The sequence below is a fragment of the Spermophilus citellus genome (genome assembly GCF_964194105.1).
Source record: "Spermophilus citellus genome assembly, chromosome: 15".
Taxonomy (NCBI): domain Eukaryota; kingdom Metazoa; phylum Chordata; class Mammalia; order Rodentia; family Sciuridae; genus Spermophilus; species Spermophilus citellus.
The window spans coordinates 58,142,846-58,165,076 of record NC_138195.1 but is presented as its reverse complement, the minus strand read 5'-3'; the positions used below and the strand labels follow the sequence as shown (position 1 = coordinate 58,165,076).

The window sequence follows — 22,231 nt, the reverse complement described above, 5'->3', positions numbered from 1 at the left end:
ATAAAACATTCAAGTTGAAAGGAAAGTTTGCAAGCAGAGAGGGGATCTACTGTAGCCTCTTGGCTTTCATTTCCCCCAAAAGAAATGAAAAATTCTAACATTACAGCCACTGTCACCTCCAAGGTACTCAGGACTGTGTCTTCATGCTTGTGTCTCAGCTATAGTTGGTTTGGACTTTGAAAATGGTTTGTTGAACCCTGTGGATTAACAAGACTTGAATACTTGCAGACATCACAAGAGATTTAAAAAAAAAACAGAAAACATAGATTGTAAACTTTAAAGTTTAATCTTCAAATAATGTTCTGATTTTAAGTTATGTACATTTTGTATTCAGATACCATTATGCAGAAATCTTTGTTCACACTGTCTCTGGCTACAGGACCACAAACAGATCCCTTCTCCTATGTGCCTTGGCTTCCTCACAGGAAAATGGAAATGATCTTACTTGCTTCTCTTGGGTTGAATATTACACAGAGAATATTACGCAGTGCCTGACAGACAGTAGGTGTTCTTGGAAAGCATGACTCCTCTTGCCAGAGGACCTGACCTTGTGGATGTTCATACTATTGTTCAAGGGGTTATGGTCTTGGGACTCTCAGGAGTTTCCTCCTGGGCCTCAGCTCTGCATTCTGGCTGTGTTGTTTATCACGATTGAGTGACGGTTCCTTATGGAAAGGTTCCTTTCAAGGAGCATAGCACCAGAAATGAACTTGAGCTAGAGGGTACAGTGCTTTTTATATTCCAGGAGATATCTCTTTACAAGTGAATTGACTCATTCACATATCAGGCAGTCATTGAGCACATTCTGAACCTGGGTTGGGCTGGGCATTGTGAGGTTAACAATATTCAGTAGCATGACCATATTGTAAAAGTTGCTCATAATCAGGGGACATCCCACTTGTTCATCTATGCTTCCATCCATCCATCCATCCACCATTCAGACATTTCTACAATGAAAAGATCATTTGCTCTGATGTGCCTGGCATTGTGCTAGGCCCTAGAGCTAAAGAGATGAATGAAAAAACATTGTGTCCACCTTCACGGAGTGGCAGTTGGCAATTCAGAGCAGCAGACAACTCACTCAATACAATACAGCAAGATAGCTCTGAACCCAAGAAAATCTCTTTGATTCAAAGCATGTTGGGACTGTGTTAGTTTCCAGGGTGGCTTGGATAACAGAAATTTATTTTCTCACAGTTCCAGAGACTACAAGTCTGAGCTGAATGTATTGTCTGGTTCCTTCTGAAGACTGTGGTAGAGAATTTATTCTTTGCTTCTCCCTTAGCTTCTTATGGTGGCTGGCTATTTTGGAAATTCTGTGGCTTTTATATTAACTGCATTCTCTGTATGTGGTGTCTGCATCCAAATTTCCTCTTTTTTATAAGGACACCAGTCATATTGTAGTAAGGTCCACACTAATGACCTCATTTAAAATGATTACCTCTGTTAAAGACCCTATCTCTAAACAAGGTCACATTCAGAGGTACTGCGGGTTAGAACTCCAGCATTATCTATTTCATGGGGATTCAAATCAACCCATAATGTGTGTGTGTGTGGGGGGTGGTGTTCAGTAGAATCCTGAATATAGTGATACGTCATACAAGACCTACAACCTGAGGGGCTGGCTGCTTGTTTAGAAATGTTTCCTTTGGTAGATGGGAATGACCAGAGGTGAGAGAAAATGCTGTGGGCTTTGGGGGAACAATTTCAGTCTGTGTCCAGAATGCAAAGTCTTAGGGTGGTACTGGAGGATGAGCCCTGTGTGGCCTAGAGAGTGGCATTTGGAAGATTGCTTTGTCCTGAAGGGATTGGGAGCCAGGAAGGATTTATCAGAGAAGGATTTATCCAGATAGCACCATGGTGAGAATCCATTGCCACACCCCATAGAGAATCTTGGTCATAGCCAAGTGGCTGGATACTGCACCTCCTCCAACAGAACACAGCTCTGTTCTGGTCAGCTACGTTTCCCAAAAGGGCACTAACATCAGAAGAATGCTGTCCATGGCTCAGTTCAGGTGTCAGGGAACGCAGCCTCTCCCCCAGGAGAGGAGTCCGGTGGTTTGGAAGGAGAAGGAAGGCCGTCTCCCACTGGCACTGGCCAAATGGGACTGGCAGAGGACTATTGAAGGGCAACAGAACACAGTGGGCATAGCTGAAGAGAGGCAAGCTTTGTTGGGATGGCCCTGACCCTTCCGCTGCCCCTGGCTAACTCATTAGCTCCTTTCACTGTGATCACTAGGCCTGTGAAGCCAACTGTTCTCACATCTGAATCCTCTCCTTCCAGGTGGTCTCCAAAAGTCAACCACCCTCTTGTCCTTTTCTTCTCCATCCTGTCTTGCCAAACCCAGGAAGGATATTTTCAGAAATGCCTTTATAGAGATCTGTAAACATCCCTGTTTGTTTACCTGACTGGAGCCTCCAGAATAGAAGAAATGGACTGCAAAACAGTTTTGATGAGATGAGGCAGTATGGACATGTGGCTTATGCATCATTTATCTACTCAAATAAATCATGATGCAATGTTTGCTGAGCAACTCTTGGTACCTAAAAATCCAGATGCATCCTAGTCCTGGTACCCCAGACCTTGAGTCCCAGGATACGTGGGAGGCAGCTTCTGTCCTGATTGGTACAGATAACCTGTGAATGTGGCAGTGGTACATTTCAGGAGAACCTCAATTCTGGGTTCACCTCTGTCTGGACAGACAGCAGGCCCAGAGAGAACTGCCTTTGAATGATGCAGGCCTGTGAAGGTCCCTGGGAGATGCTCATTTTTCTTGAAGAATGGCAGCAGCTTCCAATGAAAATTCACTGCTAACTCTTGCTGCTGAGAAAGCCCCCTTGTCCCACTGAGAAGGGACTGGCTTTGCTGTGGGTTTGTGGTTGCTTTTCTGCATCCAGTATTTTCTACCCCACGGTACTATGGGGGCAATATGATGTCATTTAGTCAGGAAAGCCAACATCCATCTGAGCTGATGCCTTTGAAGGTGGTGAATTTACTTGGCCTCCTTGGGTATGGTGTGGCTGTGGCTTGGTATGACTTGGAGGCAAGCTCCCTGGGCCCTGCTTCTGGGGAGCAGCTGCCAGTGCCCTGCAGGGGCAAAGCTCCCAGTGACTTGGTTTTAATTGCTACAGGTCTGTTCTTTGTGAGATCCTCCCCATGTAGCTCTGAGTCCCAGTAGATGGTGCAAAATGAGACTCCAGTTTTCAAAGAAAACAGCCACGTTTCAGAGAAAACAGTCCATGATGCTGCTTTGTTGGAAGAGAGAATCCTAAACAAGATAAGATTTTCAGTTCCAGTCCAGGCCACCGAATGATGAAATATCACAGCAGGGGAGGAGCTGACAGATCATCTTGTCCAGGGGTTTCCACTGCAAATGTTTACAGGGTCAGGCAGAGAATATAAATGTTGGACTAAAAAGCAAAGAAACTGCTGGGCCTGGGAGGATCCAGAGATCACATGCCACTAAAACCACCCAATTTAAACCAAATACACCATGCCAGTCAAACCAATCACTTCTGGACCTGCCAAACCATTATGGGCACTATATAACATGATTCTCTCATTTACTAGTTGGGATGGCCGAGGCTTGTCACAATAGCTAATGCTCACAGAGTGTTTCTCAGTGCTTTTGTAGATGAGCCCACTGATGCACAGAGAGGTTAAGGAGTTCATCCAAGGCTGCAGAGGCAGGAAGCAGTAGAGTGGCATCCACACCACCAACCCACTCCTACGTTCTGAACCCTTTTGCCCTGCACTGCCACCCCAGTCTGCATGCACCCTCAGAGACAGAAAGTGCAGGGTCCTGGAATCAGGATGATAATACATGGACTGGACCATGTTAGTCCCCTATTTTTTCTTGCTTCTCAAGAGATAACATTTTGTTTATGTGTAGAGCCAGGCTTTGTAGCCAGTACAGATGGGTTACATACTTAGCTTTTGTGCTCACCAGCTGTAGGGTTCTGAGTAAGTTGGTGCAAGTCTTCAGTTCTTGGGGAAGTTGGGGTCCTGAGAATGTGATGACTTCTTCCAGGGATGTTAGGACAATCCTATGAAAGAGAGACTGCCAGGGTCCATCAGTGGACTTTCCCCACAGTTTTCCCAGAGTAGTTTGCCTAGTTCCTTGGCTGGGTGTTTTACTCCCATCAGATAGTCTACTATTGGACACCAGCACAGTTATCCTGGTGTCTTGCCCAAATCCTTAGAAGTTAATGGAATGAATAATTATCCAGAGAACAAGAAATGGGACCATACTCCATCCTGCCAACATCCTGCTATTGCAGCTGCAAATAGTGTTGATCTGATGGGTCACAGGCAGATTCCTAATGATGCCTGTGATGATGCCGGCCTGGCCAGAGAGACTGCCAGGCTGAGGTCGTTGACTTGTGGGGCTCCTGGGGTAGTGAGGCTAGCACCTGGCATAAATAACTGTGCCATTGAAGTCTTTTGTCCAAAAAAAAAAAAAATCAACTGTAACTGAATGGTCCATGACATGAACATCATCTCTAATTGTAACTGGTTTGGGATGATCTCTTAATCATCTTTGAGATGCAGGCCTGAGAATTCTTGGCATTAGATTGACTGACCGGCAAGTACAACCTGGCCCTAGCATGCATCAGCTCCAAAAACCTCATAGTTGATCTGTAAGGTGGGAAGAGTAACTTATCACAAAATGTGGCTCTAAAGAATAAAACAAACCAATCCCTGTAACAGCACTTGGCACAAAGTAGGACTCCTTCTATCCTGTGACCCCAAAAAAGACTCATCAATACCAAACACACTTTTATCCTCCCAACTCCCTCTCCTAAACTTTCCCCCAGAGTCTGTATCCTTGTTAATGTGATTTTTCTGCAAGCTGACTCAGAACGGGTAGCATCGTATAGCTTCACATTTAATTACAGCTGGTTTTGCATTGTTCAATAATAGGCTTGTGTGCGCTAGTATTTTCTCTCCAGCTTTCCCACGAGGGAAGGGCCCGAGTCTGTTTTCTTGCATGGTGAGTAGTGATTGCCAGATCTATAAACAAGCTCAGGTGTGCAGGTGTCTCTTGTGCTGCAACCTCTGCACCAGCTGCTGCTGCTGTTTTTTTCTGTCACAGGAATCTGCTTCCTATGGGGTGTCCATCCCACTATTGAGGATGCTTTGCCTCCACCAACACTACTCCTTTGTTTTAAAGTTTGTCCTAGTGAGTGGTTTTTCTTAGTCTGAGAGTATGGGTCTTCTATCTAAACCCTCCTCTGCCATTCCTCTCCCATTCCTGACCCGGGGCCCTGCAGTGCACACTCACCCACACACACATACCCAGACCTGCACATGTGCACTTGAACCTACTGCTATTCCCCCAGCTCTTTCTAAAAATGCATATATCATGCTTTCCAGAGTAAAGCTTCCCTGCTGTACAGTGTACAGGACGAGCCACCTGCTCATCTCATTCATTCTCTGACCCTATGTTTGTCTGGGAAGCATTGATAGTTCATCATTTTTCCATTATCTGTGCACCTCTGCAGTTCCATTATAACTATCTGCTAAGTATTTTATGGGTAATTGTTGTCTTTCTATCCTATCCTTAATGCTTCTTAGTTATTTACCGTTTCTGCTCCTCCTAGTAAAATATAAGTAGTTCCCAGTATGTTTCACTCTCTTACACATATCCTTGATCAGAAGAAAATATTGCTACCTTTGCCCAGAACCTCTTCATTCCTCTCCTCTAAGTGTCAATTTTCTCTTTCTCTTTAAGTCTTGGCTTCACTTTTCCTGCTCCCTCCTTGGCCTCACCTTTCCCACTAACCTTGTCTTTGCCCCACCCTCCAGTGCTTCACGCGTCAAGCTGGGATAGGCTCCAGATCCTGTTGCCATGTTTCTGTGGTTAATTCTATCGGTGGTGCATTTTGCATGAGGCTATTAATCATTGGTGTACTTGTTAATCCTCCCCATCTGGCAGTGGGTTACTTACCATCTCCATTGGGTGATGCTGAAGTGTATTGGTTTTTGTATCGAGCAGCCCTGATAGTGAAGACAATTCCTTGGCTTGCTCCTTCTGTAACCTCCCATCAATTCCTTGATCCCCCGAACCTTTGTTTCTTCATCTGTAAAAGGAGGGGTGAGGGATAATAACCTTACAAGAGGATTATTGCTAGGTTAAATAAGGTAACACAAATGAAGCATTAGCAGAGTGTGGGAGTTACTATTATTGTGTCTTTCTTCTAGCTCAATATGCTTATCAAGTGACTGCTGGGGAAGCAGACATAGTAGAGGGACTCAGACATCTCCAAAGAAGAAGAGGGAAGAAAGAGTGTTTAAAAAAATAAACAACATGGGCTGGGGATGTGGCTCAAGCGGTAGCGCGCTCGCCTGGCATGCGTGCGGCCCAGGTTCGATCCTCAGCACCACATACAAACAAAGATGTTGTGTCCGCCGAGAACTAAAAAATAAATATTAAAAAAAAATTCTCTCTCTCTCTCCTCTCTCTTTAAAAAAAAATAACAACTAGGCAAGAAGACAAGAGACTTGGGTTGTTGCTCTGGAATGGAGGGGGAGTCAGGCTGCCAGGAGGGAGGGAAGGCACCTTCATAGCCTCCCAGAAGGTTGCTATTCTGATTTGCATTTCAGTCACATTTATGACAGTCTCATAATGGATTAAGAGCCCCAGCACTGATATATTAAAGGTTAATGGTGCATCCTGCTTTTGTATTGATTTGTGGCAGAAAATATTTGCGGATGTTGAGACCTGGGAGCCAGCCATACTCTTGGAATGGAGATGCTGCCTGATGGCAGGGCTGCTTCTGCAGGGTTTCCACAGAGTATTAGGTACCCAGTTTCCAGGGGAGCAGCTATGCCCCCAGGGGATTCTCTCAGCCAGTGTACGTGGATTTCCATTAGATATATAAAGAAACTAGATCTTGAAGTACCAACACCCTGAGGATGAACCTTGCAGGCCTGACTCCCAGGCTCCTTAGTGATCTGTTCCAGGGGTGGCTGTGACCTGCAGAGTCTATGCTGGCCTCCTGGTCCAGGGCCAAAGCTCTTCAATTCAAGCATTTCAAGTCATTGCTATTCCTGCTTCTCTGCAGATGACCTATCAAACTATGATCCTGAAATGAGACTGGTTGACTCAAGATGAAGACTTTTCCAACAGAATTTCCAACTTAGATGTTTTGAAGGCAACTTTTAGCCTAATTCATATATTCAATATGATTCTTATATATAACCCATGTTCGTTGCAGAGTCTATCAGGTGCCAGATCCTGTTGTGGGTAGGAGGCAAATTATCCCAATTTGGCTGGTATTTTGTTGGTTTGGGTACTAAAATTCCTGCATCTCAGGAAATTCCTCAGTCCTAGATAAACTTGGATAGTTGACCGCCCAAGGTGTAAGTGCTGGTGACACAGCAATAAAGTAGACAGACAAGTCACATTCTAAGGGGGGACATTGACTTTAAACAGCCATCCATGTCAGGCTTTGATATGTTTCTTTATTTTTTTTATCATGTGGTTTAAGGAGAGTGTGTTTTATGTAGGGTTGTCAGCTAAGGGCTCCTGGAGAAGGTGATGTTTGATCAGAGACTCAAGACACAGAGAAAGTGGGCCAATTAGAGATGTGAGGGAAGAGTATACTAGACTGGGGATAAAATACAATGACAGAAACCCCAAGGTAGGAGGACAAGCAGGCAGATGTGGTAAGATCAGAGGTATTGGGTCCAGATCATGTGGAAATTCCAGGCCACAAGAGGATTTTGTGTGTTTATCTGAGAGACAAAAAGCCATTGGAGGGTTTTGAACAATGAGGTGATATGATCTGGTATGTATTTTCAAAAGAAAGCTTTGCTTCCTCCCAGGGAATAGACTATAGGAGTTAAAGGTGGAAGCAGACTATTCAAGAGATGACTTTAATATCCTGGTGTGATGTAGGATGGCTCATGGTGAAGGAGATGAGAAGAGATTAGATTCTGAATTTCTCTTGACAGTAGAAGAGACTGGATATGCTGAAATTGTACATGAGATATGTAATAAAGAGAGAAGTTGGTAGTTATTCTAAGACATTTGGCCTCAGCATTTCAAATAGAGCTACTTTGAGAGAATTAGAGGAAGAGAGGGTTTGTTGCTGGGTTTGGGTGTTTGCAATTTAAGTACTTGAGTTAAGTACTGGACCATCCAAATAAAGTTGTCAGGGGCAGTTGCCTGGAGTTAGTGGGGTGGGTCAGGGCTGGAGGGGTACATTTGGAATCACTAACTACTAATGTAGAGCTGTATCTCCAGCCAATAGATTTGATGAGACCGTGGCAAAAGCACTGTCCCCAGAGAAGAGAAAGAATCTGACTCCTGAACTCTGGAACCTTCCAAGATTCAGAGTCTATGAAAAGAGAGAACTAGGTAAGAAGATGGATATGGAGGTGACTGCAAGATGGGAGAAGAGATACTAGAATGACAGCTTAGAAACCAAAGGAAAGAGGGCTTTAGGAGGGACAGAGTGATATTTCCACCAAATGCTGCAGGTGGGAGTTAGGGTGAGGACTGGGAACTGGCTGCGGTATTTGGGAGACCATTAATGACCTTCACAAAAGCAGCTTCCATTCAGTGGTGGGATGAAAACTTGAGTAAGACAGGATGGTGAGAAATGAGAAGAGGGTAATGGAGATGATAATTGTAGAAAACTCTCCAGAGAGCAGGAGGGGTGGCTGGAGGAGGATGCAATATCGAAGAAGGATTTTTTTTTTTTTTAAGGTAGAAGATGTGTGTGTTTTCAAGCTGATGGAAATGATCCGTAAAGAGAAGCAATTTTATGATGGAGGAGATAGAGGTGACAACGGCAAGAGCAATGTACTTTGAGAAGGCAGGAAAGTCTGGGATCTAGGAGAGAACAGAAGCAGAGATAAATAGGAGCAAGGGCAGAGCCACCGGTTTAAAAGGAGGTCAGGCTTGCATTTGGTGGTTTTAGAAAAGAGAGTTATTTAGGAAAGCAAAGTTGTTTACTGATGGCTTCTACCTTCTTAGGAAATAATAAGTAGAGTCATTTTCTAAGAGTCATCCAGGAGAGTGGGAGAATGAATTGCACAGGGAAATTTAGAAGATTGCCAGGCAATATCAAGGGTCCACTCGATGTTAGGAGGTTAGTGATTCTAAGGTTAGAACAATCATCATGCTGGTCTCCAGCCTGGATTCACCTTCACCATATTCAGCCTTTTAGCTATAAACACAGAGTTAGTTTAAATTAGATTTGATTATTCTAGAAAACATGAACTCAGCACTGCTATCTATCAGCCCACATGTGGGGTGAGGGGATCCAGAGATGAACACAGTCCATGGCCCAAGGGAGCTCATAGTTGAGTCAGGGAGGTAACATGTGGGATATAAGAGGGTAAACATCAACATGGGGCTCAGCCCAGAAAGCATCAAGGACTATAGACCCAGTAGGTGTGGACTCACTCTTTTGAGAGGACGTGACAGCTGAGCTGATTCCTCTCATGCATTGTTCCTGAAAGAAGACTAAGGCTTGAGAGAGCAGGAGATCCTCTGGGAGGACACCCCATGAGCAGAGTAGTTGTGAAGAGGCTGAGGAGGCAGAAGCTGAGGTGCAGAAGGCTTCCAGACAGAGTCTGTCATTGCCAAGGACATTAGAGACCCCCAGATTCAACTTACTGTCAAATATGGACCATATGTGAGGACCTGACTCACAGTTACCTGACCTCATCAAGGTGATTTTCACAGCTTCCATTACTGAGCCCTGGTCACTTCCATGTCTAGGACAAGTTTGGCAATTAAGAAACATATGATGCATGTGCCCACCTTTCAGGGACTCACACAGGGCCACTCTTGTTTGCTTTGGGGCCAGGACTGAATCCAGGCAGAAGAAGCAGAAGTGAGGTAAAGTCCAGGAGCCTGGCCTGGGACTCTCAGCCCTGTCTCTCTGGGTCCCCCTTGGTCCTTTTGGGGTTATATGGATGTGTTTGTCTGGCTCTAGGGATTGAAAATGGAACTATCCCAGTCCTTGTAGAGTTTATTTTATGGCTGGATGACATTTGATGGGCTGGGAAGAACAGAGGCTTCCTTCCTCCAGATGCATCAGGAGCAACTCTCTAGCCATCAGAAAAGCCGGTGGCCACAAAGGACAGAGGAGAGCACAGAATTATGTTCCAAGGCCCAGAACTGATGGTTGGGCATCAGAGGGATTTTAAAAATTATTCAGATCACATTTTTATTTATAGCATGATAAAAATGGTAATTTTACAGAAATACATTTGTAAGAAGTGACAGTCAACTGTCCTTTGCTTTATTCCTCCTGTTTTTTTAAAATATTTATCTACATCTATTAATGGTTGTATTTTATCAGAATGAAAATGGATACTATGTATAAATGTCTAGAGGGGCTTTTTATTTTATCTTAGTGATTTATTTAGAGCATGTTTTAATTCTAGTGGTACAATAGTCTTCCATTACTTGAGAAACATACAGACCAAAACTTCTAGTGAAGGCCAGAAACCAAGGATAGGACCCAAAATTCTATATGCTGCTTTTCCTATACATACACACCTACAAGGAAGTTTAGTTTATAAATTAGGCATAATAAAATATTAAAAAGAATAACTAATGAGAGCATAATTATAATAATAGAAGTTATTACAATTATTAAATAGTAATTACAAATTAAATAGTTATTATTATTATTAAATAGTTATTACTATTATTAAATAGTTATTACTATTATTAGGTCTAAAGGAAATATACTTGGAAAGAAAACTGTGGTGGGAAGTTGGAAGAGGGAGGAAGTACCCAGTAGCTGGGCCTCTGAGGCGGCATTCACACTCAGGTTTGAAGAAGGGCTTTGTGGTCTAGGAAAGCATGTGTTTTCCTGTCATGGGCCACTTGGCTTTCATCCTGGTGGGTCAGTAAGTGTCCTCATGCAGTTACTGAGTCAGTTTTTCCCAATGGGATTTGGATCTGCAGTTACTCGCTGGCTACTCAGAATCGCACCCTGACTAGGCTTTGGATACAGGGAGCCTGTGTGTACCCCAGCACAGGCTTACTCGGGGCTTTCCAGAAGGCGTAGAGGAAGGTTGCAGAGTAGGAGAAACTGATTTGTGAGCTTCACTTCCTCTGCTCCTAGGTAGGATGACTTCTGCAGGGCTCTCTGTGGGCTGACTTCTCTTGGCTCCTCTCTGACTGGTGCAAGAAAACACACACCCTAGGAGTCAACTCCTATAGCTAGAATACATGTCCTGGCTTCTCTGCTCTGTCACTCACTCCATTTTTTTTTTCTGTAACCCTTGCTCTGCTCTGTTAATCTTCCTGCTACTTTTCCTCACTTGATACATAACATCAGAGGTTACCTGACTCTGCTCCCACAGGCCACTTCAGACCTGCAGACTGTTTTCTTATTGCCTGAAAATTGAGACCGCTTTTCTTCTCTAAAACATTTTAAAGTTAAAAGGGGGGGAGAGACATGTGACCGAGTGTATGTATGTGGCTGTCAGATCCCACCTATGTCCCTTTCTAAGAAGTTTACTGACCCCAGCATTATTGTGTTGCTTGGTTGATGGTGCTTGTCTCTCTCTACAAGGTGGGAAGTTTGTGTTGCCCTATTCCTAGCTCCGGGGCCGGCCCTCACATAAACAGGTGCTCAGCAAATAGAATGATGAAAGAAGGAAGGCACGTGGAAAGCCTTGCACTGCATGGGTGAAGGCTTGTAGAGGAGGGAGACATGGGAGAACATGGGGGAGGAACCCTGGGGGAGAAACCCAGGAGGAGTGAAACAGTGGGCAGCGGATGCTTCATGGTGCTGAAAGATCCATGAGCAGATTGTGGAAGCCCAGCCAGTCAGGCTCAATTGCTTTGTGCAACATCATCTCTTGTAGAATCCAACATGAGACAGAAAGGAAAGACGGCTGGAATGATAGTAAACCCATCTGCTCACTGTAGTTAAGACAGCTTCAAATTATAGGGATGAACTTCCCCACCCTTCTGTGTCTTTTGAGCCACTCCACTATTTTCTTTTCTCCTTCAGAAAGAATAACAGGGCTTCAGGATTTATATTTGTCAGGCTCATGATAGGGCATCCCCATAGTTGTTGAAATCTGTATTACATATACTGTATATTGATTCTGCTCTTGTTGCAAGTGTATTTATCTCCATTGCCAATGTAAATATTTCTGTTAACATGCAAAGATGTGTTTATAAATTCTGTATTATTGATTTTTCTCATGCTGCAAACACATTTATCTCTTTGTTAATGAAAATGTATCTAGGAAATAGTAAGATTGATTTATGGGGAAAGGTGTGGGAAGGGAGGGAGATGGGGCTGAGCTGGGGGGACTGTCCTTGGTTACAGCTGAAGGAGACCTTGTGGGACTTCTGGGAGATGCATGTGCAATGGGGGGGGGGAACTGCATCAGAGTCAAGGAATGCTTGCAGACTCCTTTTGCCAAGATAGTCCGATGTGCTCATAGGTGTCAGCTATGCTTTCAGCTAGAGGTGACCCCAAAATCAGCAATCCAGAGATAGAAGCAGCCTCTATTGGTCCCAAACCCAGTTTTAGTAGAGCATAGTTGAGTGAATATTGGTCCAAAGGTAAATTTACAGGAGAGGGTAGGTTTTACCATGGGAGGATTCCAACATCAAATGTTATTTAAAGTGAGAGGCATAGCAAACAGTGATGGGGTAAACCTCACATGCCAATCCAGATCCAGTTGGGCTCCTGGGGGCAATACTTTTGAAGCCATTTCTCCTGAGCAGTTTCTTTTCCAGATGTTCATTACTTTCCTAGGGAGGACTCTGAAGCAGTCCCATCATTTCCCATGGAGCAAAGGTCTTGCCTTCCAGTGGAGTTTGGATGTCTCCATGCTCAGCCTAGGTTTAGACTTCCTAAGGTCATCATGTTACTTATCCTAGGTACCTAAAGTGTGTGCTGTTAATAAGGCCACACACTATTAAATGCCAATAAGAAGCATTTGTATGTATCTTGATAGTGAGATAGAAAAAGATGGATGGGCCTCAGCTTTCTTACTGAAGAGACAGGTGACTCAATGGGGACATCTGATCCTAGAAAGTGAGTCATGCTGCCTGCCCACACCTTCTTCCATCAAGGTGCAACCACCCCAGCCAGTATCCGTAACTCTATCACATGGCCCTGATGATTCCATTTGGGCTACTTATTGGTAGTCTAACAGAGGAGCAGGCATTTATTGAACATTGACTATGTGCTGGGTACATGCCTGTGATCATTAGTGTTTGCCAACCCTGTGAGATAGGTATGAATTATGAACACTAATACCTCAGTCATAGATAACTTGCCTCAGTCAGTGGGTCTGAATCCATTAGAATCACAGACTGATGAGTGCCAGCCTCAGAGTTTCCAATTCCATAGGTTTGGGTTAGGAGTCAAGAATGTGCATGTCTCGAAAGGACCCAGGTGTTAGTGAGACTACAGATCTGGAAACCACTTGGAGAACCACTGAAATATGTCAAAAAGATAAGGTGTTCAGAGTCAGGACCCTCATCCAGGTCTGCCAGTTTCCTAGACCTATTTAACTGGTAAAATTGCCAGTCTTTTTAACTGATAAAAACTGCCCCATGATGTGTGTCCCACGTGATCCGTATTTCCTCTGCACACCAGGGCCTTTTCTGGTAATCTCTTCTCTTCCTGGAATGCTCTACACCTTGGTTCTTTACCTGGCTGCTCCACCCATCCTTCTGGCTCCGTTTAATGTCTCCTCTTTAAGAAGGCTTCCCCTAACTCTGGCCAAGGATTAACAGCTCCACCTGTGTCTCTGGGAGCCCCATATGAACCTGTATTTCCATCCCACTTGTATTGTTTAATAATTTTGGTTGACTTTACCCATCTCCTGCTACAAATCCTGTAGGATGCTCACTTTTTATCCATTCTCTATGTGCCACTGTGCCTTATCTAGTAGACACTCAGGAATTATTGGGAAAATAACTGATGGAATGACTTTATTGGGTTGCATGGTGTGCCCTACGTTTACAGAAACCCCACTTGTGATGGGCAGGTTCATCTCCCTGAGGTGCGAGTGCCTGGATACTTGTTAGCAGTTGTAACTGAAGAGACTGGCTTCAGAGAAGTGCTGAATTTAGTGTGCTGTCATCACCACCTCCTCCTGGCCAAGCTTCTTTCACTTTTTCGGATGGGCATCCTATCTGGCTTCAACATCTGTCTTCTGCTGACTGCCAGCATTGGCTTGGCAACCTGGATGGCTGGCTGTCCTTGCTCTCCTTTATTCTCCCCTGAAGCATGGTTTCCTTCCAAAACCATGTACTCTGACAAGAGAAAACTGCCCAGGGAGAGGACGGCTTTGGTGTATGACTAGTTGGATCCTCTTTTCCAACCTCCCAGATAATCTTGCATAGGTTTATTCACCCTAAAATATTATGGCAGCACCTACTGTGTGTGGCTTATGCTAGTGATCCTGGAAACCCTTTTTTAAAGAGGGAGTGTGCATCTGTGATAGAGATGTCTCTGCACAGTTTGTGTCTATGAGAGGTGATGGATCAGGCCGTGGGGTCTTGGTGGTAAGACCGGGAGAGGAAGATCAAGGTGATTTTCTGAGATGGGAACACTGAGCTGTACTGGAATGGAAAGGGAAACAGCACCATAAACATTTGGGTTGCCTGCTTGTCATCCAGAGATGCTCCCCAAGCCTCTGGCCATGGGTGCTGTTGTGAATAAATACCAAGACTAGAGAGGAAATCTCCATTTCAAATGCATGGATGAAACAGGAGTGCAGAGCTCCCTGGCACTTATGCATTCATTCCATACTCAGGGAAACTGCAGTAATTTAGAGTAGCTCAGTATTTAGACTCAACTGTGTAATTCATCCTGATGTTTCCCATTCATCAAAGCCTTGTGTTTGTTTGTATTACCATGAGAAAAAAAATTTTTAAATGTGGTAAAAAAAAAATTTCCCCTCCTTTCATTACAGGCAAATTACGACAGAGTTACAACCCTTGGGGCCCTTCAAGCAAAGGAACATCTTGCTTCAATTAGATATAAATAATGAACAATAATTATAAAGATTCCTTCATCGAATTTGTTATGTTTCCTTTCATCCGCAATGTATTGAAATGAATTCTGAGCTCTGTTTTTGGGTCATGTAGCAGGAACTGAAGGAATGCTATGGGATGTGCCTCCAAAACGGGAGGAAGCATTCCACTCACCGCTGGCCCTTCTCTGTGCCAGCTAGGAAGGCAGCCATCAGAGCTGCATCCAGACCACGGATGCAAAGATGGGTTGCTTCAGCTCTAGTCTTCCTAATTCTTACAATCTACTGGGTACTCAGATGTATGTTACTACCTGGGAATCATTGCTTCTGGTTTCCAAGCACTGACTGAATCAGGCACTGTTCTGAGAGCTGAAGACACATCCCATTTCGTCTTCCTTGGTAACCCTCTGTTATTTAGGCTCTGCTTCTGTTCCTAATTTTAATATTTAGAAAATGAGGCACAGGGGGAGGCTGCAGTATTTGTAATGGTAGGGCTAGGAGGCAAGGCAGGTAGCTGGATTCCAGAGCCCCTGTTTGTCCTCTTTCTGGAATGCTCTCCTCTGAAATCCCAATGATCTCATGCTACCTGAGAAGGTTCCAAGGTGTGGAGAAAGCACAGGGAGGTTAGGGATAGGAATGGCTTTCCATGGGGAAAGGCAGCAGCTGTGTCTTCAAGGGGCTCATAGAAGAGAATAGGTGTATGATTGAGATAAAGGGATTTCAGGCAAAGGGAGTTGGATGGCCTGGTGACACAGAGGGGGAGTGAGTGGCATTTCTCATTTTAAGATTAGCTCTGGTGCTGTGTGAGGGTGAAACAATTTCCAGAGATGAGACTGGAAGATGGAGGGTTGTGTAGGTCAGGCTGGGAAGATGGGTTCTTCTCTTGGGAATGGTGACTCACTGAGATGTAGGGGTAATGATGAGAGGGAGGAAGAGAGACTGAGACTTCTAGAAGAGAAATAAATAAGGAGTGATCAGGTTGGAGCTTGGAGAGAACCTGGATCCCCATGGGGATTTCTGACTTTTGCAAATCTGTCTTGCATGTGACATCTTTAGCACACTGTGCTGGGTACTGCTCTTCCAGGGGTAAGAATGTACTTTGTACAAATTGGTTCTTCCTGCTCTGACTACAGACATTCTCAACTTAACAATGTTTCAACTTAGGGATTTATGACTTTATGATGGTGTGAAAGTGATAAGCATTTGGTAGAAATTGCACTTTGAATTGTGAATTTGGACCTTTTCCTGGGCTAGTGGTACATGGTATGATCCTCTCTTAGGATGATGGGCAGCAGCAGGCACTGCAGCTCCCAATCAGCCATGTGATCATGAGGGGAATCAGGGCTCTCTTGCCAGGGTTTTTTGGTTACAGATATTCAACGAATTGCATGAGATGTTTAATGCTTTATTCTAAAATAAGCTTTGTGTTAGACGATTTTGCTCAACTACAGGCTAATGTAAGTCTTCTGAGGGTGTTTAAGGTAGGCTAAGCTAAGCTGGGAGGGTAGGGGTATTAAACACATTTTAAATTTAATGACATATTCAAATTAAGATGCGTTTATTGGGACAGGACCCCCATCTTAATTTGAAGTGAATCTACATTTCTACTTCCAGAAAGAAGTCTCTTCTTCCATCCGCAGCTCAGATGTCTGTTCTCAGGTGGGGGGTCTTCCTGATACGCTGTGCCCCTCCAGTCTGCACCTAACACAATGACCACCTTTCTTCTACCTACCCAGGCCTTCAGAAGTGCTTTGTTTAATCTTCACCGTCTTTTAAATAATGCCAACATTTGAAAATCATAAGATATCATGTAAAAATCCAGTTTTCTTCATATTTTGGAAAAACATATTGGTGGAGGTTGGTGATCAAAGTCAACAACTGGCTGGAACCCCAGCCCATCTGCAAGCTTTGGAAGGGATGCTTTATAATTGACCCAGCCTCATAGTATGTATCTGTCCCACATTAGCACCAAGTGTCAAGGACTAGTCATTGTCAGTCATTGTCATTGTTATGATCATCATGTCTTTCTGACATGGTTCTTTCCAGCCACAACCTCTGTGGGCATTCAATTTCGAGACTTTCAATAATTAATGTCTTGTGTTGCCCTGACTCTTATGCTGTGATGATTTGTCTAGACACCTATTTCTATAGTTGGACTCTGAGCTTCCTGAGAGCAGGAATCATGTCTACCTATTTTACTACTCAAGCTCAGCACAGGACCTGGCTTTATATGATACTAATGAATTAATCTGCACAAAGGAAACATACCTATGATAGATTGAAGCCGGGCAAGTCCTGCTCTAGGCTGAGGGACTTGTGTTGTTGGACGTTGGGTGGAGGAATGTGGACTGTGGGACATGGTGGGGCTTAGAGTTCAAGAGGGCTTTACAGCCCATTTATATCCCTGCGGTGTGCAGTGTGCAGCATGGACCCATGCTTTGCTGCCTTTCTACATTTCAGGACATTCCAGGACCTGTCCAAACAAGTGGAGATGTCATATGGCACCGTCCGGGATTCTGCTGTCTATGAGTACTTCCGAGCCAAGGGCACCAACCCTCTGGAACAGGACAGCACATTTGCTGAGCTCTGGAGGACCATCAGCAAGAATGGAGGGGCTGACAACTGTGTGTCCAATCCCTCAGAAGGCATCAGGAAGGTAGGCAGGAGTTGGTGCCTGGGCATATGTGCTGGGATGGGGTATGGTGTGGCTATCCCTGAAGCCAGACATACCTTCCTAGAGGCCTTTGAATAGCACTGTTATCTACAAGGCAATCCACCATCATATTCTCTAGGTAGATGCCTGTTCTTGGCTGCAGAAGCAGAGGGGCTGCTTAGTAGGAACCTTCTGAGTTGCTAAGGGATGCTGGTCAGAGGGGAGTAGGCATTTTACTCACAGCCCTGGACCGCTCTCCTCATGGTCTCATGGGATGGTAGTACACAAGTACCTGCCTATCACAGGTGAGAGCACTTGGCATGCTTGCAGAAGCAGAGTATTGAGTGAAAGGTGGAGGGAGTGAGCGGAGGAGCTGCAGGAGAGGTGGACACACAGTCAGCCAGGGTATTGGGATAGTGAAGAACACACATGGGGGAAGGGTGGCCAAGTAGGCTGGGCTTGTCTTCACGGTTGTGCTGTCAAGAAGAGGTGTGCTTGGAGGTAGCATGAAGGACAGCAAGCCTGACCTGGAGCATACACTGGGCAAAACCTCTGGGGGACAAGTGGAAAGAGGGCAGAGCCACAGAAGAAGGGTGATAAAGGTCATCACCCTCTTCAGCAGTGCATAAAACTTTGCTCCTTTATTTCAGTTGCTTTCCTACAACAAACTGTATTGAACATTATTATCCCATAGTACAAATGAGGATCAGAGACACAGTCAGACTTCTAGTTAGTCTCTGACTCCTTGACTTCTCGGGGTCCAAGCTGAGGTTTTGGTACTCATCTGCCATGTGCTTTTGTGTAGCCCTTGAAGGTCAATGAAGAGGAAGGAGGTGGGATGAAGGAAAGTGTCATAAGGATGATGCTGGTGGAGGCATCTTTCTGTCCAGGTACTCCCAACATGAGGTGGCTGAAGTCATTCATGAGGAGTCCAGAAAAGATATGAAGCCTTGGGGCAAGCATTGTAGCTACTCCCTACTCAGCTACCTCAGTGTCACCTCTCATTCTTACCCCATGCTATGCTCTACCAACCTCTGAAGAAACTTTTCTCATATACTGTCTTTGTGTGTGTGTGTGTGTGTGTGTGTGTGTGTGTTGTCTGTCTGTCTGTCTGTCTGTCTGTCTCTCTCTCTCTCTCTCTCTCTCCCTTATGCTTCCCTCCACTCTGTGACTATCTGACCTTATTGCTTCTAAGAATGGCTTGGAGAAACTTTGGGGGTCACCAGGGCTCACTGCCCTGCTCTTTAAGAGGAAAAGTGTCCTGGCAAACTGCTAGCCCCTCCTTCCCAAGAGAGCTTTAGGGCATCCAGGGTACAGGGCCTGAGGCCTGACTGGGAAGCTCATGGGTATCAGGGTGGAGTGTGGCCTCAGTTCTGTGGGTTCTGGGACTGGGAACATGTTCTCAAGTAGTCATTGTTTGAGGGACTTCTCCTTATTGTTTAGCTATGTTGAATAGCAGAATGTGTCTGGGCTTTAGAGACTGACATATTTGAGTATGAATCCCAATTCTACAACTCATCAACAGTGTGAATGGAACATGCTTTTCTCCCTGTCTGGGGCTTCTTAAGAGTTGAAAGAAGCCAGGGCAATTTCCTTTTGGGGGGGTCTCCTTAAAGACTTATATAATATATATATATATATATATATATATATATATATATATATATATATATATATTAGATATTTATATATAAATATATAAAAATGTTATACTTTTGAATGTTTACATATAGCCAGAGTAATAGAATTCAATGTACTGTGATATTCTCATGCTCACAAGCTTTATTAGACCCACTTAATTCTCAGTGCAGCACAAAAGGTGGCTCTCTAGTTTATAGCTGCAGGTTCTCCTTTCTTCCCTGACAGTGAGTCTTTGTAGTTGTAGGTGACCTCATTTAGAGACAGTGAACACAAAGTTGATTGAAGCCTTTTGCAAGTGTGAGGCCTAGGCCGAATGGGCTTTGAGTTCCCTCTTCCAGCCTTCTTTATCTCAGAGAAAGCCTATACTCCATCCACAGAGGATCTTATGAAGATTCATTGCAACATGCTACAAGGAAATAAAAACACTTCTTCAGAAAGTTAGATACTTTTCACAAGACACTTTAAAGGGGGGACATTTACAACACATATAACCAATATTCAATTAATATCAAGAAAATATCATGAACACTTATAAATCAGTAAGAAAAACTCAAACAATTTAATAGAAAAATGGGCAAAAGACTTGCACAGGCCTTTCACAGAAAAGGCAATACATATGGTTGCTAATCATAGAAAGGGATGCTCCAAGTCATTAGTGATCTGCGAATGCAAATCAAGACCATAAAGATATATCATTTTACACCAATTAGACTGGCATAAAATGAGAGGTGGTGAAGAGGATGTGGAGTAACAGGTGCTTAATTGCTGGTGGGAGTGTGTTCAGTACAACTACTTTCGAAAAGAGTTTGTCATTCTCTTATAAAATAGAATATTGTGTACCTTACAGCCCAGCAATTCCAATCCTGTGTATTCACCCAAAATAAATGTCTACATGCACTCCTGGAGACAAAAAAAAAGTAGCCTTGCTTATAGAGCCAAAATCCTGGAGGTAATCCAAATGACCATTAACAGGGTGAAAAATTTTATATGCAATGAAATGAATGAACTACAGCTGCATTGAATAATATGGATGAATCTTAGCAGAATAATATTGAGCAAAAAATGACGATAGGCAATTTCATATGGGTCAACTAATAAAAAATAACGTACACTATCACACCCTTTTAAAAATGTATAAAACACCCTCACATACACATCCACAGTAATGATAAAATACAAGATTCGCTATAGTGGTTGCTCCAGATGGGATATGCTGAGCAACAGGAAGGAAAGAAACATATTGTTGGATGTAAGTCAGAGTCAGTGTTAGGTTTAGACTAGCAAGGGTTTTATTTTTATTTTTCATTTCTCATTATGATAAGTAGTAAATGATTTATTTATACAAGAGGAACATGCCTGCACAAATGGGCAGATGCCTTAAAGCAAGTGTTGTGATTAATACCATTTTGTGCATCTACCTGCTTTACCAAATAAATAAACCTAGACCAAGTCAGGCGGAGTTTGGCTCCCTGTGCATGCCATCCCTTTTCTCTTTTGCAAGATCTACATGCCTGCCCTGGTTACTTGAGAAAGGTAAACATACACCATTAAGCTCCCACCTAGAGGTTGATAAATCTGGAGTTGGATCATCTGGAAAATGCCTCCTTCTCATCCTGCTTGTCCCTGGTTTCTTGATGTCACATCAGAAATTTATCACCATCTGGTGGTTTTTAGGATCTCACTGAATAAAAAAAAAGGATATATTTTATACTGAATAAGTCAGTATAAAAGTAAATAATGAAGGATGCAAATAAAGGACTCCTTACCAATACCTATAGCTTCCTGATGCAGTATCTGATCTCTCAGTTCATAGAATGTGTTCCTTTTATGACATAATCATTTTATATACCCTGACCTGGCTTTGAGGTCACAGATCTTTCTCTTGCTTTTGAATCTCCAAGGAAAACCATGACTCCCAGCACTAGACAAATGTTAAAGTTTTTATAACTAGTGTGATAAAAGCAAGTTTATAGTATTGTCAGAAAATGAAGTATACTGCATTTTTTTTTTATTGGAGAAAGTTCTTGGATGTATTCTAGAATCTTCCTTCCTCATGAGCTACTGGACTGAAATGCTTCCTCTCTCCTTTGTCTATAGAGCTGTCCCTCCCCACATCCCCAGGTAATAGAGTCAGCCATCTTATAAGTTCCTGGGCCTGAGTAAACCAGACTGGAGATGGTCATTCCCTAAGTGAGGACAATGACTTAAATCCAGAAACCAGAAAGAAAAACCCAGCCAGTGGGAACGTGGTCTTGAGCCTAATATTTCAGGTAGAAGCAGTCTCTCCAAATCTCAGAGCCTACTTCTGTGCAGTGCAGGCATCCTGGCAAAGATGAAGAGCTACCTACCATGGGACTTCTGGAAAATTCTTCAGCCACAGGACGACAATCACACTTCTAGTTTCCAATGGCCCTTTGGTGACTCTGTCCCTCAGTGTGTTTCTGCTTCTTTGCATAGTCTGCACTTGTGCTTTTATTGTCCTTCCACTTTCACACCAAAGTAGCAAGATATATGCCTGGCTTTCATTTTTAAAAGCCTTTCCTTCCTTCCATGTGTCATAGCAAAGATAATTTAAGTATGTGATTTTATCTTTTGATTTCCAAATTATTAAAATTATCAATTGGGAGAAACTATGAGATGCAGATTGAGCTGGAAGTGGTTCAAATTTGTATGATAATAACTGTGTCACATGAAGTCAGACTTTAATTCTGCTGGTGGGTTTTTTCTTTTCTTTCTTTTTTTTTTTCCTGTAGCTTGATCAACTCTATCAAGTAAAACCCAGCATAACCCAATTTCCGTGCGGTGCCAAGCCGACCTGGACTGCCAATTGATTAAGCCTTTCCATAATTCAGACCTAATATTTAATAACATTGTCAACTAGAATATAGTGTTAATAGTTTAAATGTCAATCTTTACAGCTCATTGAGCTCTTTGAATAAATAGATGAGTAG

The 22,231-nt window shown here is 43.6% G+C and overlaps 1 protein-coding gene across 1 annotated transcript in view; it reads left to right on the top strand.

Annotated features, from left to right (window-relative positions):
- The window catches only part of GRID1 (glutamate ionotropic receptor delta type subunit 1), a gene marked incomplete at its 3' end in the record, with an annotated part of 735,049 nt that overhangs the window by 670,493 nt on the left and 42,325 nt on the right, over positions 1 to 22,231 (top strand). The window contains exon 13 of the mRNA XM_081267356.1: positions 17,447 to 17,642. Within this exon, the coding sequence (XP_081123482.1) occupies positions 17,447 to 17,642 (196 nt within the window). The remainder of the gene's footprint in view (positions 1 to 17,446; positions 17,643 to 22,231) is intronic.